The sequence below is a fragment of the Hyperolius riggenbachi genome, chromosome 2 (assembly GCF_040937935.1).
Source record: "Hyperolius riggenbachi isolate aHypRig1 chromosome 2, aHypRig1.pri, whole genome shotgun sequence".
NCBI lineage: Eukaryota > Metazoa > Chordata > Amphibia > Anura > Hyperoliidae > Hyperolius > Hyperolius riggenbachi.
In genome coordinates this window covers 449,749,306-449,777,035 of record NC_090647.1, presented here as the reverse complement: position 1 = coordinate 449,777,035, position 27,730 = coordinate 449,749,306, and the positions used below count along the sequence as shown (strand labels likewise).

Here is a 27,730-nt window from a genome sequence, read left to right as displayed (position 1 = left end):
TATCAGGTATGTAAGTGGCTGACTCAGTCCTGACTCAGACAGGAAGTGACTACAGTGTGACCCTCACTGATAAGAATTTCTCCCTTTTTTATCTCTTTCTTGCTCTCAGAAGCCATTTTCTTCTAGGAAAGTGTTCTATAGTTGGAATTTCTTATCAGTGAAGGTCACACTGTAGTCACTTCCTGTCTGAGTCAGGACTGAGTCAGCCACTTACATACCTGATATTTACCTCTTTCAGGCAGAGAAAGAAAAAAAGGAACACAGCATAGTTATTTGTGTGCTAGGCACTGTACATACCCATGTCTATCTCATTATGCCACATGTCAGTTGTGGTATCCTTTAAGGTTGGGATACATGTAAACAATAGCCAACAAGGTGGTTCTCAGACCAGGAGGATGCTGGCAGATTGTATAATCTACTATAATTGCATTACTATTACTTATTATCATAGGGCAGTTTGTGGGTGAATAGGTATATGTATAGGTTTACATATCACTAAATCTACAATCCATCTTTAAGTCTGTCTCTTCTTAATCTCCTTCTGTTCTGCAGTCTGTATCTATTACGAAGCTGACATCTGTTGAGATAAACCAACATCATCAATCACACATGTAATCACATACAGTATAAATCATAACTGTAATTGTAGTCTAGTTATTGTTCCATGAGAAATGATATCTGCATCATGAGAGAAATCTTATGAAAGCATTAAGTGTGGAACACTGACATTATACTTTACCAGAGTTAGGCTCAAGGTCAGTTTAGGGTTAGGTTGAGGTTACAGTAGTGCTTCAGTAAAGGTAGCCATACATCTAGCGATTCTGGTGGCCAATCGACCAAGAGAGAAATCTCTCTCTGATCGAATCTGATGGGAGAGAGATCTGTTGGCCATCATAAGCCGCAGGCTGATTCCTGACCGCTTTCAGCATGGAAACTTGCGGGAATAGGCCTTGTGATGCTGCCATGCCACCTTGCCCTCCCCCATTGCTGTCCCCCTAATGTTTTATGCCCCCCTGTGTTCATGCAGTTATACTTTACCTGCTGCCATCCACGCTAAGTGTCCTTATAGGTTTAGGTGAAAAGCGAGGTTAGAGTTTAAGTTAGGGCTGTTGAAGAGATAGGGTCAAAGAGAGGTTAAACATGGGAGTGGTTGAGGATAGGGCTCACATAAGGTAGGGTTTGTGGTTGTTAAAGCGGACCCAAACCAAAACATTTTTTTAATTCAAAATATTTAGTTGCACCACTCTGACGCATACAAAGATAAATAAACACTTCTTCAAGCCTATGAGCATTTCAGTGCATGCTTTTCATACCAGGTGCCTACTAGGTTATACAGGTGCCAGCCATTACTTCTGAGCCTAGTCGGAGGTTTTAGATCATGGATGTGTTTGTCATCAGCTACCCTCCCTCACAGGGGCGTCGTCTATGTGAAAACACACACAAGCTGAGATCACCTCCCCTGTGACATCATCAGTAGTATCTCCTCCACCAGTCTGCCGAATTCTGTCCCGGCAATATGAAAATAAGGGAAGGGTTCCTCCAGTAAATGTAAAATATTTTATATTTGTCATCATGCAGCTGAAAAAAGGCTGCTATTTATTATTATGTTAGAAAATAGATTTTTATTTCTGAAATCTTGTATTTTTAATTTGGGTCCACTTTAATGCTTGAACAGACTCTCAGTAGTTAGCGCCTGACATGCTGGATTTGAAGGACATATGGTGAACACTAAGGCTGGGTTAACACATAAAACTTGTGCAGTTCCGTTTCAGTCCTGTCCTGTCACATCAGTTTTCTATCAGTTTTAACAGGCAGGAATGGAACTGTATACACTGTATGTTTTAACCCAGCCATAGAAAACTGATACTGAACACACCTGATGAAAACTGAAAATGTATTTTAATAAAATGGTTTACTTTACTTAAAAATTTTATTCCCAGCATTCCTCCCTCCCCCCGGAGAGCCAATCAGTATGATCGCCTCTCATAGGCATTAGCCTATGAGAGGCAATCATCTTGTGAGCCACTTGAGGGGACAGCTCAGTGACAGAGCTGTCCCCGAAAGGCATGCAGGAGATTGCAGCGCTGTACATATAAATAACGTCCATTTTATTTTTCTAACAGCCTGCTAGTCACGATCGCACATGTGCGCAAGCATTCCCTGCGATTCTCCGCCCACAGGACTTGACGCCAGTCGGCATTAGGCGGTCCTGGGGAGCCACTCTGCAGCTGCCGATCGGCATTAGCGATCGCAGAGATGTTAAGGGCAGATCCAGCACTTAGAATATTATAAACCAATTTGGTGTCTATACAGTGCTTCCCTTGAAGACCAGCATTCAGCCTTTCTGGCTATAGATACTGAGAAGGTAATAATGTGTAGAGGTGGCTGGCACACAGTGGGCTGAGCACAGTACCTGAGAACCAAAGCTCCCCAGGTGCTCACAGCATGAAGATTGAACTTGTAGGAGCAGAGAAAACAGCGCTGGGCACTCCAGGTCAATGCTAAGGGCTCGTTTCCACTATCGCGAATCCGCATGCATCCAACGCATGCGGATTCGCACATGTAATGCAAGTGGATGGGCCTGTTTCCACTGTAGCATTGTTGATGTGCGTTTTTTTCAGCGGTAAAAAAAACGCACAAAAGAGCCAACGAATTCGCCTGCGAGTGGAATGCATGCGAATCGCCGCTAATGTATTTAATAGGAAATTCGCATGCGGCTATGGTATGCGAATTTTCATGCGAATTCGCATAGGTACCAATGTAACTTCAAACAGGCAGTGACATGGTTAAATTCGCATATACCCTCACCTATGCGAATTCGCGGCAAAAAACGCACAAAAATTCGCATCCGCATTCTATTTCATGCAATTTCAACAGCGGTGGAATCCAGGCGATTCTGCACCGCAATAGTGGAAACGAGCCCTAAAGGATTTATTCCATCAGGTACAGGTACATATGACAGGCAAAGCAAGGGGGTAGAAATAGGTTTGACAGCCATTTCCCGGGTTAATTACCCGGAAGCGGGTAATTATTCCTCAGAGATTATCTGGTCTCTGAGGAAGCGGGTAATTAACCCGTGAAACGGCTGTCAGACCTATTTCTACCCCTTTGCTTTGCCTGTAATATGATGGAATACATCCTCTAGCATTGACCTGGAGTGCCCAGTGCTGTTTTCTCTGCTCCTACAGATACTGACAAGGTATTTGACGATGTTTGCTGGGAGTACCTTAAATCAATCTTTAAGATATTTAAGTTTACCTCCTCAATGTAGTATACAGGTCAGCAGATTTGGAATACTATGCAAAGATTATGTAGGTAATCTCATACTAACGGAGGTGGTAAAAATGTCCAATAATTGGCCAATCAAAATTGTATGTGTATGCACCCTAAAGCCTGGTACACACTTTAAATTATGACTGGCCACTCGCTGATCAATTTTACCACCTCCATGTACTATAAGCAGATTGTGTATGTAGGTAAACCCTCATACAACATGGAGGTGGTAAAATTGGTTAGTAATTTGCCAATCATAATTTACAGTGTGTACCAGGCTTTTATGGTACCCATACACGGTACAATAAAAACGTTCGATTTTCCCATGTATTTGACCAAAACGATGGAATTATTATTATTATTATTTATTTATAAAGCGCCAACATATTCCGTGGCGCTGTACAATGTAAGAAAACAAACAAGGGATACATAATGATACAGACAATGATATACATCAAATATGAACACTGATACAAAATACAGAACTGCTGATTACAATTGCAAATTTAACATGATGACTAAAATGTATAAATGTCTAACAGAGTGCAAGCTTTTAAATGAATAACATTCCGTGACACAAAAGGGTGAGAGCCCTGCCCTTGCGAGTTTACAATCTAAAGGAAGGATAGTTAAAAATAATCTTTTTTTTCGATCAAGAAAAACAAACGGTTATTCTGTTTTTTCGATAAAAATCAGATCAAACATATTGGAAAAGTCTTTATATTCGATCTAATGGAATAATCAAAAACAAAATTATCTAATCGAAAAAATAAAAAAATTGTACCATGTATGGGCACCATAAGCTTGCCTTGGCTACAGTTCAAATATTTAGCTACATTAAGTCCAACTTACCAACTAGTGTAAAATGAAACACTAAACTCTGATTTATACAGTATAAGGCTATGAAAATGTAGCACCTGAAAGTGACAAGACAATATACTGTACTCTGTACAGCCAGCGCTGTGGAAGATGTCAGGGCTATATAAATACTAAATAATAATCAGAGCCATTCAATTTGGCCCTCAAATGGTTTCCCCACTCTAGACCACCAGGGAAGCTATATTGGAGGTGAAGCCCTAGAACACCAGGGAAGCCATATGAGGGAGGTAGCAGGAAAGCACTAAACACTAGGGAACTGTATAGGGGAGAGTGGGGGTCTCTAGACACCAGGGAACTGTATAGGGGAGGGAGGACCACTAGACCCCAGGGAACTGGTTGTAGGGGAGTCATTGGACACCTGGGAACTTTAGAAGGGAGGAAGGTGGCCAGTAGACATTAAGGTTGGGCCGCGACTAGGTCCCAGTGAACAATTTTGGCCCTTTTTGTATTTGGGTTTGACAACCCTGGGTTAGGGTAACAACAGAGATAGCTTAGTGTTAGGGATCGGTTAAGGTTAGACCTTGTTAAAAAAAATGAGGGTAGTTTAAAGTATTTGTAAAGCTAACATTAGTGCTGAGTGCAGCAGGCTACCTGCACACGTTTACCTTTCAAACTTACTCTGTTGTGCTCAGTGTTAATTTGAAGTTAGGCTGGGGAAGAGTCAACCTAGTTCAACCAAAGTCATCACTTTACTGGATGTTTGGGCTACTCTTGTGTATTTTTCAAAGTCAGGAGCAGGAAGAGACATCTCTCTCCAAATCAAGAGAGCTTTGTTACTGGAAAGCAGAAACCACATCCATAGGGTTTAGAAAAGCCAGCAAGAGTCAGGCAGGCACTAAAATAAACTAATAACTATTAATATTTATATGGTATACTCCAGCTATCCCATCCCTTCCACACAACCGGCTACTGGTAAGTGGCTAGAGATCTTGGGCTTCTGCTGAAATACTCAGGGCACGTGCACCTGATGTCCAGGCTTGGCGTTTCCACTGCATCTAGCATCCATTTAATGCTAGGTGATAACATGTCACCTGATTAACATCCCACTAGACTGTGCTGCCCTCCATAGTATAAGGTGGACAAATGCAGCAGAAACACCAAAATCACTGCTTTCTGTGATGATCTTAACTATTGCTTTGTGATGCCGTGTGATTGAGAAAAGTTCTGTAGGCTGCATTTTAATATGTTGCTTCACCCCTACTGAGTCTGCTGAAAGCAACTAGCAATGCACAACATAGCAATACAATGGCAAGCAAACTAATTTGCTAGCACTAACAAGCTATACGGGATACTGTTTTGAATACAACAGTGCCACTCCTAAAATTGTATTACCAAATGAGCAGGTCTTCAACTTCTCTCTTTCCAGTGAGCGTATTGGTTAAGGGCTCCATCATTCCAGTGACATCACTTGGTAATTTCATGGCAGCAGATGTACCAGAAGCAAGAGGTTCAATCTGCCCAGCAGGCACAATTGTATCTGATGCATTCACAATGGCCTGCAGATCAAAGAAAGCTAATTATCTGTTCATACAAGCTGCAGTAATATTTGTCAGTAAGAAATCTCACAAGAATTTTATAGATGTATAAATAGATGTTTGCTTTTAAAGTGAAGACCAAAGCTGGCCATACTACACAATGCATGGCCAGATCAATAGGTAGATCTCACTGTGATCGACTCAGATCAGATAGGGTTCTAATGCTTGGCCACACACTGCCCAGCAATTTCTTGGAAATTGTCCTCATGCTGCCACCTATTGTGCTGCTCCCCAAGTCCCCCCCCCCCCAAGCCCCCACCCATGCCCATGCTCTGTAATTCTTGTCCTCCTCCACTGTCCGCTGTCACAGAGAGTGCTGGTACAGTAATGGGGGACACCAGAGGACAGGACTCACGCCGACGGAGAAGTGAGACATTAAAACACGGAGTACTGGGCAGTGATGGGCAGAAACTACGCCAGTGCAAATTTACGCATCGTAGTTTGCATCTACGCATCGTAGTTCATAGGTGAAGTTTCAAAACTACGTTTACGAATTTACGCATAGCGAAGTACTGCTACACGTAGCTTATGCCCACTATGCGTAGTTAACATGTGTATTGCGTAGTGAACTACGAATGCGTTACTCGCGTCTAATTTTCCGCGTGAGATTGTATGCTTACAAATGTACACATTGGAAAGGGGAATGTATGCATAGAAGAGTTCCCGCATCTGCATAAACTACGCTTCGCACTACGCGTAATTGCGCATTTTAACGCGTAGCCTACGAAATGCATACGAAGGGATTTTCTGACCCGAGTTTTATCCGCTTAATTCTGCACTCGATTTTGCGCTCGATTCTCTTATCTTGGCTCGTTTTTCTTATCTTTTTCCATTCACTTGTATGAGAAATCGAGCGCAGAATCGATCGGGAGTAATAACGGACATGAGGGATTTTATCAATTGGATCCATCGATCGCACAGAAAATCATACCGTGTGTACCCAGCATAATTTATCAACTCCACTGCCCTGTAGGACAGCCTGGATTTATTAAAAGTGTGTGGGTGAACTGGAAAGCACTGTTCTTTTACTATGATTTTGTTTTGCTCTTATTTAATGTCCTCCAAAAACGAATTGACAAGAAAAACTTCTTCCAAAGATGCCTCCAATAACACAACCATTAACTGACTGATGTTTTTAGCAATCAACGCAGTAGAAAAATACGATCCATGTGGTGTTAGTAGACAAACTTTCATAAACTGAAGTCAGGTGTGCTGGATCACTAACCTTATTAAATCGCACCCCTTGAGTAAAAATGGGGGTTGTCGGTTGATGTACAGTGCAATTATTAAATGTGTGATTCTGGTTCTGAGTTAAATTTTGCAGATGACTAGAGAAGAACTAAGAGGTTGTGGACCTAAAAAGCGCACACTGGATCACTACATACTAACAGCACCTGGAGAAACTCTGTTACTTACCTCTGTATTATCACCATCTGAAGCCTGTGGTGAAGGTGAAGATGCAATCTGACTAGATCCTTCAGCAGAGACAGTTATGGCTGTGTTTATGGGTAGTACTGGGATGTTTGATTATGGCCAAGTGTCCCCAGAGCATGATGACTGTCTACTGGCTGTAGTAACTTTTTTCTTTGTGTTACCCATTTTTACTTGGTTAAAACATGACCGGTGACCTATAAACCAGGCAGCTGTACTCTCACTTACATTGTCTGTCTTACAGCCATTAGTCCCGTATGGAGAGTAAGGTTGAAAAGGCTCCATGGGTAAAGGAGTCTGCACTGCTGGTCTCTGTGTGATGACAAAAATAATACAAGAATGTTATGACTTACATTGTCTCCTAAACTAACATAAATATTTGCCCCTTCATACCAAATATGTAACCCCTCCTCACACCAACATTAACTTAGCTACACACATCATTATCTAGCAATTACTCTAACATTAACATAACTTAGCTACACTAACCATTGTCTAGCAATTAATGTAACATTAAATACTGCTCCTCCATCCATAATTTTAATATATACTGCTATTTCCCATCCATAGTGTACCTATGTCCACCTCCAATGTACATTACTATTTCACCCCTCCATAACCATCCTAGCCATGACCTCACTGCGACGCCTTGTTCACCATGGTTCAGCCATCCTGTGGGATTGGATTACAATTACCACCCCTAGGAATTACCAGGGCCACTCACAAGCAATCCTTCTCAGTAGGTATGCCCCATAGGTGGATGGAGATATCCTAGAGCCAATCAAGGCTATCCAGGCTACCCTGCCAGGCGAAGCTGTACCAAGGCTGGATGTATGGGGTGGCATCCCCAGATGGATGCACCTGTCCTGTTCATGTGCAGAAGCATTGCAATCCCTCCCAGCCAGGACATAAAAGGCTTCAGTGAGCATGCATATGAGGGCTTACATAGTTCGCTGTCTATGTATACTTGTGTCAGTCAATCACTCACCAGAGGTGAAGTCATAGAATTGACAATACTCAAAAAACTAAAAACCTTTAAGTTAGTTCTCTGTATATCCATCATTACTGGTACCAATTAACTTTTAAAGCTATACTTTTGAGTTTATTTAATTGGACTCACCTGATAATAAATATATGGTTCAAAAGATAAGCCAGTAGGACTAGCAAAGCGTGTGAGATGCTCCATGTATGGTGATGAGTAGTACTGACGCGTGGCTAGAAGGAAAGCAATGCAAGATATGAAATACAGACTTATTCTACTGAAAGCAGCATGGTTATAAATAAGGGTCTACTTATTTCTTACATAATAGCATTACAGAAGGCCTGCCTATACCACAACTATACATGCATCCTGTATTTATGATTTTCTTTGTAGTAGTACATTTAAGATTTACGTTTCAATACAAAGGCCCTTATTCAATTCACTTTTTCTTCTGATTTTTTTACTAAGAGATCATTTTTCATCTTCTGTATAAAATAACCTTTCAGCACTTTCCAACTGAAAACGTAACAAAAAGTAGGTGAAAATGTACTACCAAAATTATTGTGAGAATTTTCTTGCTGGTGGCATAAAATGCATTTTATTGACAGGGTGTGAAAATATTACCTAGGAGAAAAAGTTAATTGAAAAGAGGCCATAGAGTATTACTATGGCAAATCTACATCAAGGTGCAATTTTACTAGAAGAAGTTTCGAATATTCCTCAAGATGTTTTAGAGGTTTAAATGAACCTAAATACAACTGTTTATTGAGTGAGAATCAGGCCTAAGTCAAAAACTGCCTGACTTTTCCTCTCTGTGCTGTCATTGACCAACTCTCATTAGACAAGTGCCAATATAACATGACTAGAAATAGTGACACTTGGCCAATAGGAGCTGATTTGTGAGGGAGGAAGTGGCTTGACACAAATTACAACTCAGGCTTGAACCTCATTGCTTAAAGTGAACCTAAAGTGAACAAAAAAAAATGAGATTAACTCACCTGGGGCTTCCCTCAGCCCCCTGCAGACGATCGGTGCCCTCGCAGCCCCGCTCAGATGCTTCTGCACCCGCCGGCGAACACTTCCGGTTTGGCCGTCACCGGCCGACAGGCATGGGAACGCGAGTGATTCTTCGCGTTCCCAGCCTGTATATCACCCCCTATGCTGCTATTGCGACCTCCTGGCCGCAATAGCAGCATAGGGGGCGATATACAGGCTGGGAACGCGAAGAATCACTCGTGTTCCCATGCCTGTCGGCCGGTGACGGCCAAACCGGAAGTGTTCGCCGGCGGGTGCAGAAGCATCTGAGCGGGGCTGTGAGGGCACCGATCGTCTGCAGTGGGCTGAGGGAAGCCCCAGGTGAGTTAATCTCATTTTTTTTGTTCACTTTAGGTTCACTTTAAAGCAAACCAGAGCTGAATAAAAGAAAAAGTTTTATACAAATCTGGGGCTTCCTCCAGCCCCATCTACTCGGATCGCTCCCACACCACCGTCCTCCGCTGTCTGCCGTTCCGGTACCGGGTCCCGTCACTTCTGTCAGTGGCGGTCAGTCTGACGTAGGAGAAATGCGCTCACAGCCGCTGGAGAGATACATAGAGGGAGCATTTCTCCTGTGTAGACTGGCCCCAACTGGCTGAAATGACGGGACCCAGTACTGGAGCTGCAGACAGCAGAGGACGGTGGTGTGGGAGCGATCCGAGTGTATGGGGCTGGAGGAAGCCCCAGGTATCTATAAAACTTTTTCTTTTAATCAGCTCTGGTACACTTTAAAGCAGATCCGAGATGAAAAACTAACTATAACAAGTATCTTGTCCATATATATTATTTAAAATCGAGATACACAGCAAATCTAGCTGCAAACAGCTTCAGCAGTATATGATTATTTCTTAAATCATACTTAAATAATACAATGAAAGCATCAATATTCTGCTTGTCATCACACAGTCAACCTGCTCTGCATCTCTTCCCCTAAGCCTGTGAAAACTCCACTCCCCTCTCCTCCTCTCCCCTCCACTCCCCTCCACTCTGAAATCTCTGGCTGGTAATGCCTCCTCCTCCTCCCCAGACTGAGCTCCCATGAGCACTTGCTACATGGGACTCAGAATGCCTAGGTGCTGGAAGAGCTGTGGGCTAGGCTTGTTTAGTTTATAGGGAATTAGTGTATTAAAACAAAGAAAGGGTATTTGACTTGAGGAATGCCCTATAAACTATATGTAAGGGGCACAATTATGCAATGAGTAAAAGTTTATCTCGGATCCACTTTAAACAACTAGACACAGGCTTACTTTAACAAAGATTTAAAGTGTACCTAAACTGACACGTGACATGAAATTATAAACATAGTTACTGTGCATATGTTACTAGTCCTACTAAGAAATTGTCTGAAGTCCCTTTCTATTTTCCTGCGCTACAAGTGTTTAAACAAGGGTTAGTATCCTAGCAAATAAGCTTGTTGAACAGCTTGTCAAATACAGCTGGATGTCCTGAAAAGTAAATACAAACCAAAACATCTTTATCTGGCTGAGGGAACACTTCTGATGTTTAGAATGCAGTTTTAAAAATGTAGCCTTTAAATTGAAAATAAGAAAATAAGAATACAGATCATAGTACTACCTTTACAAATGCCCAACATACAAAAATCCTGCTGTTACAAACACCGTTGCAGGCCCAATGATGTCACTTTCGTGACAGATGCAATGGACCATGGAGAGCCTCCTGGAGCACTGTGGGGCAAGGCACAGGGGGAAGGATAGAGGCACAAAGGAAAAAAGAAGACATAAAGGGGGACAGAAAGAGGCAAAGGGGAATAGGAGGGAGCACAGGAGAATGGAAGATGGCCCAGAGGGGTAGGAGGAGGCATTGAGGGGCACAGAGGAGGAAAATACAGATAGGAGTAGGCACAAAGGGGGCACAGATGGACAAGAGGGTGCACAAGGGAGGGGGACACTGGAGGCACAGGGAGGGACACTAGAACACTGGAGGCACGGGGGGGGGGGGGGGACAGAGGTGGCAAAATGTTCGTACTTGCATACAAAATGTATAGGTTAAAGGATGCATGAGGCGACCTAAAAAAGAAAAGTTTTACTCACCTAGGATTCTTCCAGCCCCTAGAAGTCTATTTGGTCCCACGCCAAAGTTCCGCTCTGCTCTAGGCCGCCGCTGCCCCCTCCGTACGATGGCGATCTACGTCCGGGTTGAGATCTTCAGGCGCATGTGCGTCTCTGCATTTGCGCAGTTCACAGTGTCTTGGAGCGCAATGACACGGGAACACAATCACAAGAGGCAAGTGGCATGCCCACACATGCGCTGAAGACCTCAACGCAGCTGCAGGCCGCAATCTTACAGAGGAATCAACTGCGGCCTGGAGCAAGCGGATCTTCGGCGTGAGACCTGATAGACTTCCAGGGGCCAAAAGAAGTCCCAAGTGAGTAAAAATGTTCTTTGTTAGGTTGCCTGATGTATCCTTAAGGCTAGGTTTCCATTTGTCCGAAAACAGACCGATTCCCCGGCCACTAATTCAGGTGGAATTTGGCAGCATATAAAAGTCTATGAAGAGCATCCGAATTCATGGCCGGGGAAAAATCTGAGGCCCTGCAGCAAAAATTCATGCGTCGCTGTCCGAATCCCGTAGCTGTGCATAATGCGGCTAGAGGGATTTGGCTGCGGGAGACGAGCAGCTGTGTCGGCATCGCATCTCACAAGACGCATGCCGGTGCACAAGTGGAAACGGGGCCTTAAAGAGGAACTCCAGCCTAAACAAACATACTGTCATAAAGTTACATTAGTTATATTAATTAAAATAGATAGGTAATATAATCTCTTACCCACACTGTTTTAAAAAAGCAGGCAAATGTTTGATTTCATGATGGCAGCCATCTTTTTGGTTGAAAGAAGGTGACAGGGAGCATGAGACACAGTTCCAACTGTCCTGTGTCCTGAGCACCTCTCCCAGTTGCTAGGCAACGTAAATAACATAGGAAATCCCATCATGCTCTGCACAGAATCAGGGGAAAAAAAGCCTGGGTTTTTTTCTTTGATGGGTGGAGCTTAGCTAAAAATACAGCTAAAAATTATGCTTTATGTAAGAAAAACAAAGAAAAAGGCTTGGTGTTTCTTTAACAGTTTCACAGCATCAGAAGATGCTGTGAAACCTAAAGAAACACCAAGCCATTTCAGTGCTGCTGAGTAGATTTTTAGTCCGGGGGTTCACTTTAAGAACAAACCTCTAGTCCCTATCCCGCTTGTTAACCAGGGACTACCTGTATCAAACTCAGTTGTGTGTTATTAGTGTTCTACTGTGTTTACAATTAGCACTACAAACGCAATTATCTCGTAAGTTTATTTTCAGTTCAGGTTTGCTTTAACATGTTCTTTAAATTGTTGTGAATGCTCAAAGGTGTGATTGCAATGATGGTTGAATGTTTAATGTTTTTCTAATAGACATTTTTGAAAACAGGTCTTGATCAATAATAATGAAAAGATATAACTTTACCAGTTTTGATTCTGAAAGGATATTTCCCATTCAAACAGCAGCCTGTTTGTTTACATGTAGCCTTGCTGCACTGAACATTGAACCTCATCACAGAATATCTGCAGCCTTAGCATATGCCCTACAAACACTCCACTCACGCTAATAGTAAAAATCTAAATATAGTAAAGATAAGCTTACATTGAGAGAAATTCAGCTTTGTTGGAAATAAGCTCAGTGTTTTCAGTCTGGTTCTCAGTTTTTCTCTATATACTGTATTGCATGGGTTATTGGCAAACATTTTTTAGGAGTACCTATTCAATACTCCTGGGGGTTGGGTGATGCAAACAGTAATATTATTGGTAATGTTCTTTTATCTATACTATAATATACTATCTAGTGAATTGTGAGCTGTGTCAGCCAATTCTGTATCATGTCTGAAGATGAAACATATTCAGCAGTTTATAAACCATGTCAAAAACTGGGACTGCAGGCATTAGTGAAGACACTGTTAAAAATTGAGCAAGGAAACACATTTAAATATTAATATCTAAGGCAGGCCAGTTTTTTTTGGAAAGGCTATTACATTTTTTTATTACTTATATTAGAGTTACAAAAATATTAATTACGTATAGACAAAACAAACCACAACGCCATAAAAAAGCAACAGTGGCTCATAAAAACAACAGTAAACCACAGTTTCACAACCCTTGGGAAAATAATTCCTACAAAGGTTCAGTAATGGTAAATGTAGAATATCAGCTGAAGCAAGGAAGGGGAATCCTAGGTCTGTTCTATATACAGTGGGTTGCAAAAGTATTTGGCCCCCTTGAAGTTTTCCACATTTTGTCATATTACTGCCACAAACATGCATCAATGTTATTGGAATTCCACATGAAAGACCAATACAAAGTGGTGAACACATGAGAAGTGGAACGAAAATCATACATGATTCCAAACATTTTTTACAAATAAATAACTGCAAAGTGGTGTGTGCATAATTATTCGGCCCTCTTTGATATGAGTGCAGTCAGTTGCCTATAGACATTGCCTGATGAGTGCTAATGACTACATAGAGTGCACCTGTGTGTAATCTAATGTCAGTACAAATACAGCTGCTCTGTGAGGACCTCAGAAGTTGTCTAAGAGAATATTGGGAGCAACAACACCGTGAAGTCCAAAGAACACACAAGACAGGTCAGGGATCAAGTTATTGAGAAATTTAAAGCAGGCTTAGGCTACAAAAAGATTTCCAAAGCCTTGAACATCCCACGGAGCACTGTTCAAGCGATCATTCAGAAATGGAAGGAGTATGGCACAACTGTACACCTACCAAGACAAGGCCATCCATCTAAACTCACAGGCCAAACAAGGAGAGCGCTGATCAGAAATGCAATCAAGAGGCCCATGGTGACTCTGGACGAGCTGAAGAGATTTACAGTTCAGGTGGGAGACTCTGTCCATAGGACAACTATTAGTCATGCACTGTACAAAGTTGGCCTTTATGGAAGAGTGGCAAGAAGAAAGCCATTGTTAACAGAAAGCATAAGAAGTCCCATTTGCAGTTTGCCACAAGCCATGTGGGGGACACAGCAACCATGTGGAAGAAGGTGCTCTGGTCAGATGAGACCAAAATGGAACTTTTTGGCCAAAATGCAAAACGCTATGTGCGGCAGAAAACTAACACTGTACATCACTCTGAATACACCATCCCCACTGTCAAATATGGTGGTGGCAGCATCATGCTCGGGAGGTGCATCTATTCAGCAGGGACAGGGAAGCTGGTCAGAGTTGATGGGAAGATGGATGATGCCAAATACAGGGCAAACTTGGAAGAAAACCTCTTGGAGACTGCAAAAGACTTGAGACTGGGGCGGAGGTTCACCTTCCAGCAGGACAATGACCCTAAACATAAAGCCAGGGCAACAATGGAATGGTTTAAAACAAAACATATCTATGTGTTAGTCAAAGTCCAGATGTAAATCCAATCGAGAAACTGTGGCAAGATCTGAAAACTGCTGTTCACAAACGCTGTCCATCTAATCTGACTGAGCTGGAGCTGTTTTGCAAAGAAGAATGGGCAAGGATTTCAGTCTCTAGATGTGCAAAGCTGGTAGAGACATACCCTAAAAGACTGGCAGCTGTAATTGCAGCAAAAGGTGGTTCTACAAAGTATTGACTCAGGGGGCCGATAAATTACGCACACCCCACTTTGCAGTTATTTATTTGTAAAAAATGTTTGGAATGATGTATGATTTTCGTTCCACTTCTCACATGTACACCACTTTGTATTGGTCTTTCACGTGGAATTCCAAGAAAATTGATGCATGTTTGTGGCAGTAATGTGACAAAATGTGGAAAACTTCAAGGGGGCCGAATACTTTTGCAAACCACTGTATGTGGACAGATTTGTCGGTGCCTCATCTTGAGAAACAAAAGAACCCACCTGCTATTGACAAAATTGGCACCAATCGTTTTTTGATCAGCATTTAACACCATTTTTTTCAATAGAGCTTTGATTTATCAGAATATGTCAAATACAGTAGAAACTTGTCATAGTAGAGTAGATAGTAAACCTCTGAATATAGTAAACTTAGTCCTCAGTTCCCAGCAAACGCATCAGTATAAATATACAATGTCTGACCACTTCTACTTCTACTATAATAAACTTCTGATATAGTAAATTGTCCTGGTCCCTTGAATTCTACTGTAATAACCTAAGCGCAAATTTTACTATTGCTTTTTCAGAAGACATAGAATACTTATTCAACCAGCTGTCAGGATACCAGCAAAATGTGTCCATTTGCATGTGTATGAAAACTAACACGCATTAGTATAACATGAAGATAATGCTTTTTTTCTGTGTGTTATAAGGAACTGCAAAAAGTCTGTTTCTTCTCAATAGCGGCATCAAACCACAAACATTCTACCTAGATGTAGGAAACTCATTCCAATCTTTTCCTGGTATAATCATTGAAATTTAAGCACAAAAATCATAGATCCAGAATGTTAATCCAGTTGCAGCTCTGCAACTGTAGAACAGGGGGATGTTGCATAGCAATGAAGGCCACAATTCCTGGTTGAAAATTATTACATAGATAAGGTTAAGTGAAATAAAACTGTAGCAAAGCACTTTAGTGATAGTACAGTCCACTATGGAAATATAGTTCTCATGCTTGCATCTGGCTAGGCAATACCTGCAACAATTTGTAAATGCATGTTTCCTTCAGCACAGTGAATAACATGTCCTAGACAGTATTGCAGACCGGACTGGGGTAGGGCCCATCTTTCATCTCTCTGGTACAAGTGCCCCCCCCCCCTTGCCCCCTAGTGGTCTCCAATGACAACCATGGTGAGCTGTGCACATAAGTGTAGTCATAGCTACCTGACTCCATGCACATGGTACAGATGCCAAAGGAGGCCAGGATTTGTGTCGGCACGTGCCTTCAACACTGTACAAGGGGGACACATAGACTTGGGGTGAAATCAGGATGCTTTCCAATAGATTCCATGCAGAAATCTATTGTAAATCGGTGTGTAGTGTATAGGCAGGCAATAGATCCCTCCCTGATCAGATTTGATCAGAATGAGATCTATCTAATGGTTGTTCTGGTGTCACAACGAGTGATGTACGGCCACAACTGGTTTCCTCCTCTAATCAGTTTTAATCATTTTAATTAGCTCAACGTAAAAACAGCTATTCCTGAAGCATTCCAGTGCTTGTTAGCACAACTGATACTAATCAATCAATTATGGTGGTGAGGCTGTGTCAGAAAGTCTTAGGAATGAAATTGTAGACGAGCACCAATCAGGAGATTGGTGCAAAAAAAGAACAGATAGAAGTTCACTTAATGGAATCAGGAAAACACATAATTAAAAAAAAAAAAAAAAAAACTAAATATAATGTAATGTTGAATTTTACCAACATAGCATCTTGTAGCCTGATGACTCACCTGCTGGATAGCATACATAAGGACAATGCATTGTCGGGGAGACATAGCTGTGCACTGTGGGAGAGTAATAGCCTCCATATTTATGCACAGATCCGGCTAAAACAGCATGCTTTTGTTGTACGTGTACAGATGTAGCACTGGCTTGCAGAGTATAGATGACTTCTGTTGGAGGCTGCTGTACAACAGAGAGATGAATATTCTGTCCTGGATATAATGGGGATACCGAATGTCCTTGACTGAGATCTAATGAGTTTGGCTTTGTGTCTGGATAAACTGGTGAGTGTTCAAACTCATTTAAAGGAAATGGTACATGTCTTTTGTGTCCTGGATGGACACAGGGATATGGAGATACATTTTCATGCCTGGAAGTATGATGATTGTTTTCCATGGTCACGGGATCTGTAGATTAGATAGAAGAAAGAACATTTAGAAAGTACAAAAGAGGAAATCATTAAACTCTTAAAAAAACAGCTATATAATCATACGTAAAAAACGCCAAAGTGAATAAATTAAACTGTTTTGTATATTTAAGTGTAAAATTACTGAATTTAGTACCCTAAAGCAGAGTTCCCCAACCCTGTCCTCAAGGACACCAACAGAGCATGTTTTTCAGAAAACCACAAACATGCACGGGTGAGGTAATCAGTGTCTCAGCAGAGCTACCTCTGTGGATTTCCACAAAACATGCACTATTGGTGGGCCTTGAAGACAGGGTTGGGGAACACTGCCCTAAAGCATGAGAAGACTGCATCTAGACTAACAAAATATAAGAAGTATAATAAAAACTATAAAAACGTAATCAGACTAGCAATACCGTGTGTGTGTGTGGGGGGGGGGGGATACAGTGCGCCCGGTGAGGACAGCGAGGGAGCCCTTGGACCTCATGGGCTGGAGGAATCCTCAGGTAAGTATAAATACAGGGGTACTACTCATCTCAGGTACCCTTTAAAGGAGTTGATTTCAGTTATCATTAGGCTTTTATCTTATTTTCTCCGACTCTTTCGAATAGGTCACTTTTGTATGACTGGCATAAAGCTGATGAGGAAGGAAACTACAGACCTGTAAGCTTAACACCAGATTTGTGCAAACTGTTTGAAGGGGTGTTTTACATAATTATATAGCATGGCATAATCTCATTTCACATTATCAGCATTTTTGTACTAAAGATAGATATGGTATGACCAATTGCTCAATTTTTGGTGAATGCAAATCGAGATCTTGGGAAAGCAGCAAACATAGTATACTTGAACTTTGCAAAGGCTTTTGACACTGTTCCCCACAATATCCTGGTGCAGAAACTGAGAATGCAGGTACTAGAAGACAGCATATGTACTTGGATAGAGAACTGGCTAAAGGGACAATAGGCAAAGAGTAGTAATAAATGCTTTAAAGCAGTATAAATCCCTGACATAATATTCAATATAAACATGTTTTCCTACTTTTTATATGCCATACGGTTATAATATTTGCTTTTGTGCATAAGTATTATTATTCATTTAGAAATTACAAGTTCCCAAAGTACAGTTTTTTTTCTCTTAGAGCTGCCTTTGCATCTTATTCATAACTGGTTTTTCATCTTGTAATATAAGCAGAAATGCTTTCTGAGTGTCTGACTGTGTTCAGGAGTGTCTGCACAGTCAGAGAAGTATTTACTTAATTGTATCAAGAGAGGAATGTAAACACAAGTTAACATTATCTCCAGTTCGGATGCGTCCAGCTTTCTCTGCAGGGAACTTGTAAGTCCTGTGTTTATCTAATTGAATGCTGCTCTAACAAAAAAAAAAGTTGTGGTGGTATATAATATGCTGTAAATAATCTTTTAGAGCAAAGAAGAAATGCTAGGTTTCATTCCGCTTTAATTGGGAAACTACTACCACTGGAGTCCTGCATGGATAACTAACTACTGGGCCCAGTTCTCTTCAACTCACTTATTAATGACCTGATGAATGGAGTACAAAGTAACGTCATCTTAGCACATGGAATTATTAACCCTTCACAAGATAATAGATAATAGTTAATACATAAGGTTGTTGACAGCATGGCTATACAGGCGCCTGCCTATCAAAAACCATGTCATATCTTGTGGAGGGCTAATAATATACTGTATAGCATATAGCATTTGAAATGTAGTTTGATAAATGTAAGCTCATGCATCTTAGATGTGCTAATAGCAAAAAACCATACAAATGTGTCTGGGGGCATAAAATGTAGAGGAATACTTAGGAATACTGGTTGAGGATGAGTTAAGTAACCATATTCAATACCATCCATGGGGAAGTGACACAGACTATCCACATCAATGGTGGATTGTGTTAGTGATGGAGCCTTTTCACAGTGAACCCAATGGACACATGAGTTACATGTAGCTGGCCAGTTTTACCTGCTGTTTTTTTTACTTGGGCTACAGTTGTAACCTAGCAATTGAACTGTTACAGGGACTACCCTGATTGCTTCCAACTTGTGGGAGTCACTCTAAACTACTACTTCATGCAGTTTCTTATATTGAATGCAGCAGTAGCAATTAATGTCAACATATATGTTTTTTCATCATAAAGTGATGGGACATTGCAAACTGAACATCAGTGTCTGTCCTCCATTTTTTGCAAGCTGGATTCAGCATTTCTTGGCAGCTTGTTTTTAGTATTTAACTTTGCAAGAATCTGACATCTTGGTACCGGCTTTCACTTTAGCAGTGTTCATGTAAACTTATTTGTCCCGTTAGGCTCGTTTCACACATGCATTAACGGAAGGGATCCACTGTTAACCTATGGATCCGTTCATATTCACCCGTTCAAATGAATTAGTTCCCCACGATCCACTGAACAGACTGCAAGTTTGCTGCAGCACCTATTTTTCCAGACCGCTGAGCCCAACGGACCGAAAATGGAAGATGAAGCCCTGCATTGGGGGCAGTGAGAGAATGGAACATTTCTTTACACTAGTGAAGAAACGGACCATTCTAAGGGCAAAATCCACTGGGGCTGGGGGTCTGCGGGGATGTGGGGACGCTCCACTGGAGGTGGGGACTGCTACACTGGGGGTGGGAGTTTAGGGGGATGTGGGGACGAAGTGCACCTGAGCGGGCGGGTGAGGGTTTCTTACCAGGCTTCAGTCTTCTTCCTTCTCCTTCCGGGTTGAAGAAGGAAACGTGGTAGTCAAGTGATACAACTTGGAACGCAACATGGGACGCAATTTAAAGCAGAAGCCAAAAGCCTGGTAAATTAACCCTCCCTCACACACCCGCTCAGGTGCACGGATCCGCGGAACGGAGTGAAAACGGATCCGATTGACTGGTGATCAGATGAGCTTTCACGGATCCATTTGCCAGTGTGAACCAAACCTGACGGATCCTGTGAAGTGGAAACCGGATCCGTTTTACTGCATCCATTTGGCTGTTAATGCCTGTGTGAAACGGCCCTTAGAGTTCATCTTTTACCACCTTAGCACCATTTGGAGAAGTATGCATATTTATTGAGTAATTAAAGGCATGCATCTACATGTGAATTCTAATACCTGATAAGCCCTTCTTTATACCCCTATTGTCTTTGATATATACTTTTGCTGTGTCATTCCACAGATTTTAGTCCTAGATACTTTTTTCGATGTTTGCAACCACTCCTCCTCAGCAGTGCTAAATTATGGAAAACTTATTCTGCAGAAGGAATGTTCAGTATTCCTTCTGCAGAATATGAAATGTCACATTGAATCTTCATTAACCAATATGAATGGGTTGTTCAGTGAAAACTTCAAAATGTCAGTGTCCATATACAGATCTGAACATGAAAGGAAGAACTGGTGGCTAACAACTGCACATTTTATCTTTAAAGGCTAACTAAACCAAAACTGAACAAGGGAAATTCTGAAAGCACTATTTCCGTGACCTGATCGATAGGATGTTGTTGGTTGAACTGTGACCATACCGTCTAATGTGCACAGTTCCATTCCAGTCCTGTCCTGTTAGTGTTCATCAGTTTTATATGCTTTCCTGTCCATTACAACTGATATAATACTGATGCAAACTGACAGGACTGGACTGGAACGGAACTGTACACATTGTTTGCGTGAACCCAGCCTAAGTCTTTTAGACATATCTGGATGCTGGAACCCAAGTATTCAAGGCTGCTGGCTCTGATCAGGTGTGTAACGCGTAAGCTGTGAGCTGCACTGGGGTGGTCCCCGGCTGTTGTGGAGGAGGACTGCCTGAAGCTGAATAACTCACCTGCAGGTGGATTGGGGAAACTCATAGCAACGCCTCCCCGACGAACAAGCTTTCCCCGATCCATCTTCCCACCTGTGGGAACACAGGAACACATAACGCAACACGGGAGATCAAACTATCGTGGCACTTTGTGTGGGAGTGGTTAGGGATCTTAAAAAAAGATCCACCATGATGGTCATAATCGTAGAGTATCACAAAACATTGTCTGTTTTATCAAGCACACATATCCACATTGTGAGATCATGGAAACGACAGGTCATCGTGCTAAAGGAAAAAAGTGCTGGTCGTCAGAAGAAACCGTGCAAAAACTCATGACGTGAATACCAGCCTTGAAAAGTATCTGGGTAGTGTGGGTCTGAATATGTTCGGAATACATTTGATTGGGGACCCCCCTACATATGAACTGTTTGAACTGACGGCACACTAATAAAGGTTTTATTATCCTCCCAAACGTGATCTGACCGGTTTCCTTCACAGGTGCTGCCATGGTCGCATGAGAGAGCTTAGGACAGGTGAGCTCTGGAGTATGGAAAGAGTTAGGGCTGGTGCTCACCAGGAGCGCTTCTGAGCGCTTTTCAAAACGCCAGCGCTTTGAAAAGTACTTGGCTAATGTATTTGAATGGGATGGATCACACCAAAGCGATGTGATTTCTCCCAAACGCAAACACGGGTCCTGCAGCATTTCTGTACTTTTCTGAGGCGATTCAGCCTCAATGTTAAATTTAGGAAAGTGGAAAATCGCTCTGAAAAGTGCCAGATCAGAGCGATTTTCCAAGTGTTTCTGTTACAGAAGCTGTTCAGTTATAGCTCTACGGTAACAAAAAAATCAAAAGCGCTACACCAAAACGCTCCAAAAATCGCTAGGCATGATCAGAAAATCGCTAGGCACATGCCTAGAATCGCTTAGAAAAATCACTTCAAAAAGCGCTGCTACACAAAAAGACACCAGCTATGGCCTCAATGAACCGCACCACATCAGACATAAATCATGTAGAAAAAAGTACCATCCTTTATTTATCAATCCACAAACAATTAAAACATACTTAAAAACAGGTGGGGAATAGCATATTGACCCAAATTGTCGGAGAACCGGCAGGAAAATAAAGTGCTAATAGTGTATATGACACACCACTAAGGGTGTGAACCATAATTGGTGACACAATGGGATAATGAGTGAACAATGGGGCTGCATAATACACAGCAGGAATGACGAAAACAAGGGACCAAGGTGCAAAGTGCATACATCAATAAATAGTTAAATAACAATCATGAAAAAAGACATATATAACCACTGGAGTGAACACTGTATAACTGGATGTAGTACAGTGGAATAACAAACAACAGCCGATCAATAACAAACCAATATTAAGATAGTGTGAAAGAGAATCCCCTGAGAATGTGGAGCAAGTATAGAAAAGTGATAGACATATTGAGTGAAACATGTACCAAATGAAGTGAAGAATCCTACCAGTAATGAAGTGACTCCACGGGTCCCCCACCGCTGCTATCGCGATTCGCCACGTTGTGTGGCTTTCTCAAAGCTGTTGTTTGTTATTCCACTGTACTACATCCAGTTATACAGTGTTCACTCCAGTGGTTATATATGTCTTTTTTCATGATTGTTATTTAACTATTTATTGATGTATGCACTTTGCACCTTGGTCCCTTGTTTTCGTCATTCTTGCTGTGTATTATGCAGCCCCATTGTTCGCTCATTATCCCATTGTGTCACCAAATATGGTTCACACCCTTAGTGGTGTGTCATATACACTATTAGCACTTTATTTTCCTGCCGGTTCTCCGACAATTTGGGTCAATATGCTATTCCCCACCTGTTTTTAAGTATGTTTTAATTGTTTGTGGATTGATAAATAAAGGATGGTACTTTTTTCTACATGATTTATGTCTGATGTGGTGCGGTTCATTGAGGCCATAGCTGGTGTCTTTTTGTGTAGCATTGTATTTCATTGGCCATTCTGCACATGTCAGGGTCCTCATAAATTATAGACAGGACTGTACTAGTGTTATGGATGGTGCTCCCCAAATTGTATTTAGTTCAAAAAGCGCTGAGCGTTTGCGATTACACTAGCGCTTTTTGGTGTGCACTGGCCTTTATACATTGATGAACTATGGTTTTTTACCACCATGGAGATGTCTGTTTTATTGCATCATCACACAGGAATGTAAATTTAGAATTCAGGTTTAGGTACATTAACCACTTCACAGCTCCAGTACAGTATATCTACTCCCCTGCAGACTTCATCTAACCGCCCAGGGGAGTAAATATACGTACTCCCGCTGCTACCACTGCTGAAAGCACTCCCGCTTATTTGTGCGCTCGTTCATGTTGCCATCTGCCCGCCAGGAGATCAATGAATGGGAAAGCAATTCCTAATCATTGATCTAAGCCCCCGTAGCAATTATCGACGCCTTTTATGAGAAGCTGCACGATCATTCTAATAAATAAAAGTTTCCCATCTTCAGTACACTTCCTGTAAGCATACATATTTCGCTTACAGGACATATAACAAAAAAAAGACTGAGGCCATCTTGTGGCCAAATAGTAAAACTACATCTAAAAGTACTTTTTTTAAATGCAAAGACCTGTTTTTACATTTTAAATTAACCCCTTACCTCCCACACTCCCCAATAGTTACCAACATTTATTTTTTTTGTAAAAAAATACAATGAAATAAATTTACAATTATAAAAAATGCATTAATAGTTTTCTTAGGGACTGAACTTTTTTAATATGTATGTCAAGACGGTATAATACTGTTACTTTATAAATTATGGGCTTTTTATTAATGATGGATGCAAAACTGAAAAAAATGCATCTTTATTTCCTAATAAAATATTGGCACCAGAGATTGTGATAGGGACATCATTTAAATGGTGTAATAACCGGTACAAATGGGCACATTAATTATGTGGATTTTAATTACGGTAGCATGCATTATTTAAAAATTATAATGGCCGAAAACTGAAAAATAAGGATTTTTTTCCAATTTTTTTCTTATTTTTCCATTAAAAAATTTAGAATAAAAAAATTCTTGGCATAATGTACCACCCAAAGTAAGCTTAATTAGTGATAAAAAAAAACACATTTAACACATTTCATTCTGATAAGTAGAGATAAAGTTATTGGCAAATGAATGGAAGGAGCTGAAAGGTGAAAATTGCTTGGATGCTGAAGGGGTAAAACCCCTCAGTTGTGAAGTGGTTAAGTCATTTCTGACATGCTGACTGCTGTGGGCAGAGTATGGACCAGTTCTGTGAAGGGAACCTTGTTGCTGGTGAACTAACTTTATAAAAAAAAATCCCTAGTCATTTTTGGAAAAATATATCTTCCATGTTAAATCTTAATGGTTTTCATCACTATCTATGTCATAGACTGCTGGGTGTACTTTTGCGTGCAAGGGGTTAATATTGGTTTATGTCTGATTTAACCTTCTCCCTTGGCACCTCCCTGTCCTCTATGTTACAGAATGTCTCTACAGGAAGACTACAGCTAAGCATTGTTTAGCATTGCAAACCCAGCTAGATAATAAAAAAAAAAAGTTACAAAAGTGATTTACGTCTAATGCAAAATGGATAAGCACCTTCTCTTCTATACTGCCTTGCTATTTGTATTCACAGTGATAATCCAGTCTGTATGCTGTTCCTACCTACTGGATCTTTCTTTTAAAATGCCACCTTATTATTAGCACTTTTTTGGCTTTATGCAAACATTCTTTTGCACATTTTTGACACTTGTTTGCATGTTTGCATTTTCACCGGATCCGCGGAACGGAGTGAAAACGGATCCGATTGACTGGTGATCAGATGAGCTTTTACGGATCCATTTGCCAGTGTGAACCAAACCTTACGGATCCTGTGAAGTGGAAACCAGATCCGTTTTACCGCATCCGTTTGGCTGTCAATGCCTGTGTGAAACGGCCCTTAGAGTTCATCTTTTACCACTTTAGCACCATTTGGAGAAGCATCTACATGTGAATTCCAATATCTGATAAGCCCTTCTTTATACCCTTATTGTCTTTGATATATACTTTTGCTGTGTCATTCCACAGATTTTACTCCTAGATACTTTGCTGTTTGCAACCACTCCTCCTCAGCAGTGCTAAATTATGGGAAACTTATTCTGCAGAAGGAATGTTCAGTATTCCTTCTGCAGAATATGAAATGGCACATTGAATCTTCATAAACCAATATGAACGGGTTGTTCAGTAAAAACTTCAAAATGTCAGTGTCCATATAAAGATCTGAACATGAAAGGAAGAACTGGTGGATAACAACTGCACATTTTATCTTTAACACTTGTTTGCATGTTTGCATTTTCACATGACTGATGTTTCCAATGGGAATTTCTCTGGAACAGTTGCATCAAGCATACAATATCTGTGTGAACACGGGTATAGTCCACCTCTTATCTTTACGAAGCATACCTAAATTGTCGAATTTCTAGAGGCAGGAAGAGGCTGACCTCTTTGGTGTGTCCCTCCCACTTCCCTCTCATAACTGTCCTCTAATCAGAAATAGATTAAGATGTACTGGGGCCGTAGTCAAGGTAGTAGATTTGGAGACCCCTTGTGGTCCTTTTGGAAAGGTGTAGTGGTTAGAGGTCAAAGAAGGTGGCAGGTGGGCCCCACGACACCTACTAGACCTCAAGTTGCCTAGTGGATGATCCTGCACTCACCACCCATTGCTAGCCATCTCTGTGGGTGCTCACACCACTCTTGCATGTTTGTTTTTGAGGCTCGGACATGGAAGCTGTGATAGGGTCAGAGCCATTTTCATAATGGAGGATGTAGAATTCTACCCTTCACAGCAGTCGTACAGGATGCTGGAGAGGAGAAACACACTGTGCCCACGGCTTCTTCTCTCCTGCACCGCAGCAGGGATGTAATCCCGACATGTCTTCTGGGTCCCGATCACGATATGACATGTGATCGGGATCCAAGGGGCAGTGTCAGCATTACAGCGGCACCCAGTGGCAGAAGTGGGGGTGATGGAAGTCTCCAACTGAATATAAAGATGTAAGGCTCAGTTCTATGTTACTAATGTTCTATTTACTATTAGTAGAATGCATACAAATAAGTATACTTAGGGTACAACTTACATTTAATTTAAATCTCACTGTAAGTTAAACTAGAGTCTTCGATTGCCAGTGGAAGAAAGTCACCCACTTACCTGTAAATCGGTACAATTGTGTAACTCCACCCTCCAATTTCAATGGTAAAACCGCCATGGTGGTTTTTGCGCAAAGTGTTTCTGAAGCTTTGTGGCCACCCCCACCTCTGTTGCTACGTCCCGCCCACTGCTTGACAGCCACCTACAAAGCCGCGGCTGCCAAGCTGGGGGTGACCGAGTAGAGGTGGGAACAGAGCTTCGGACAAAAATATGCCACAACGGTTTTACTGATGGGGGAACTACGTTTCACAATACTACCGATTTATGGGCAAGTTACTTCACCTGGCAGTCCCAGATTCTGGCCAAATTTACAATTGTAAATTATTCACTAAGTACTCTTTAATTATCTCATGAGTTTTTTCAGTTCAAGTTTGCTTTGAGAATTACAGGAGTGACAGTTTCTCCATATGTTTTGTCAAGCCCTGTCATGTGACAACTCCATTGTTTAATATATAGTTTCCTGTAATTTCTATTTTTTTACCTTTTGCTAGCCATATGTTTGTCATTTTAATTTGCAGCTTACTAAATCTGGAAATTTCATCTTTTTTTTTACCTCTATGTAAATATATAACTACGTGAGACAGCAGTGATCTTACCTTCATATCCTCCCATACTATTTTCTCCCAATGAGTTTATAAAAAATTGATGAAGGCGGTTTGGCGGTCTAGAGGTGACTTTAAGGCCAGCTGACAGTTTGGCCTTGTTAATGCTAGTCAGTCTCTTTAAATTGACTAAGCGTTTTGGGCAATCTCTGCAAAAGTCGAAATTGTAGAAGTGATGAAGACTACTCTCTCCGCCTGCTAGGTTGCCACCAGACTGATCTAACTCATCAGGTGTCAAGATTATTTTTTTAAAGCCATACAAATTGAGCTGACGGACAAAGCTGGCAAAGTTTGTAGTCTTAAACAAATAGTGAGGTTCATTCGAAACCTTTGCTTGTGCCAGCAGTTCAGATTGAAAAAGCTGTTGATCAACGATGATACCCTCTCCCCGCAAATCCCATCGGATAGACTTATAAAGAGGGTCACTTGCAAGGCGCCATAACTTGGCTGGAAAGTTATTGCGATTGATGAGAGTAGATAACCTATAATCCTCAGCATCCATTGCAAGTGTTAACAAAATATTCTCAATTTAATAAACCTGACTAATGATCACAGCTTGAAACGATGAAGCAAATCTGATCAGTATGTTGTCTAAATCCCCTGTAGATTGCATAGAAAGGTATCTATAACCCTGAAGCCTGTTACCCTCTCTACACGTGATGTGCTGTCTCTTTCCGAATTAGCACCCCCTAATGCTGCCCTTGCATATAAGAGAACGCTCCCTGCCACTAATAGAGAATTTGATCAGCCCTGAATTCCAGCCGCGTCACTGCGTTCTCTGAGAACATCTTCCACTACCATTGGTTGCTATGCGACCATCACTGACGCTTCTGAACGGCTATCCAAACGACCAATCAGACTGGGGATTTTTCTGCACAGCTACAACAGTCGCTCTGGCTACCTCTCTTGTGCCGCGTGCTCCGCGGATCAGCTTCCGGGCACGTGCGTTGTGCGGATACTAGCATTATTTCTGCTGCTTCCTCAGCTATTCCACACGGTGACGGGAGACACTTGGTATAGAACGGCAGGGATTGAGAGAAAAGGGCTAGGGTCCCCCAAGACTGGTCTTCAGTAACTATATCTGTGCTTACCACGTAGGACCACAGTGATTAGTCACATACAGTGGGAGTAAAGTTTACACTGGATATATTTGTACAAACTTATCTGACTAGAATAATTTCTTTTACAGGCTATGTCCCAC

General features: G+C 41.5%; 1 protein-coding gene across 1 annotated transcript; it reads right to left on the bottom strand.

Annotated features, from left to right (window-relative positions):
• Positions 1–304: 304 nt before the first annotated feature.
• On the bottom strand, positions 305–27,410 carry HSF5 (heat shock transcription factor 5). The gene is made up of 6 exons (XM_068265774.1): positions 26,524–27,410; positions 16,519–16,917; positions 8,239–8,333; positions 7,347–7,430; positions 5,485–5,648; positions 305–577 (listed from the first exon to the last, which is right to left on the bottom strand). Coding segments are annotated over exons 1-6 (1,251 nt in total). The 5' UTR covers positions 27,032–27,410; the 3' UTR covers positions 305–576.
• Positions 27,411–27,730: the final 320 nt, after the last annotated feature.

Coding starts and splice junctions, on each gene's coding strand:
- HSF5 (XM_068265774.1), bottom strand. CDS start 27,031: ATGGATGCTGAGGATTATAGGTTATCTACTCTCATCAATCGCAATAAC. Junction 8,334..16,518: donor TTATGTATGCTATCCAGCAG/GTGAGTCATCAG, acceptor CTTTCCTTCTAG/CCACGCGTCAGTACTACTCA. Junction 5,649..7,346: donor ATGGCTGTAAGACAGACAAT/GTAAGTGAGAGT, acceptor TTTGATCTGCAG/GCCATTGTGAATGCATCAGA.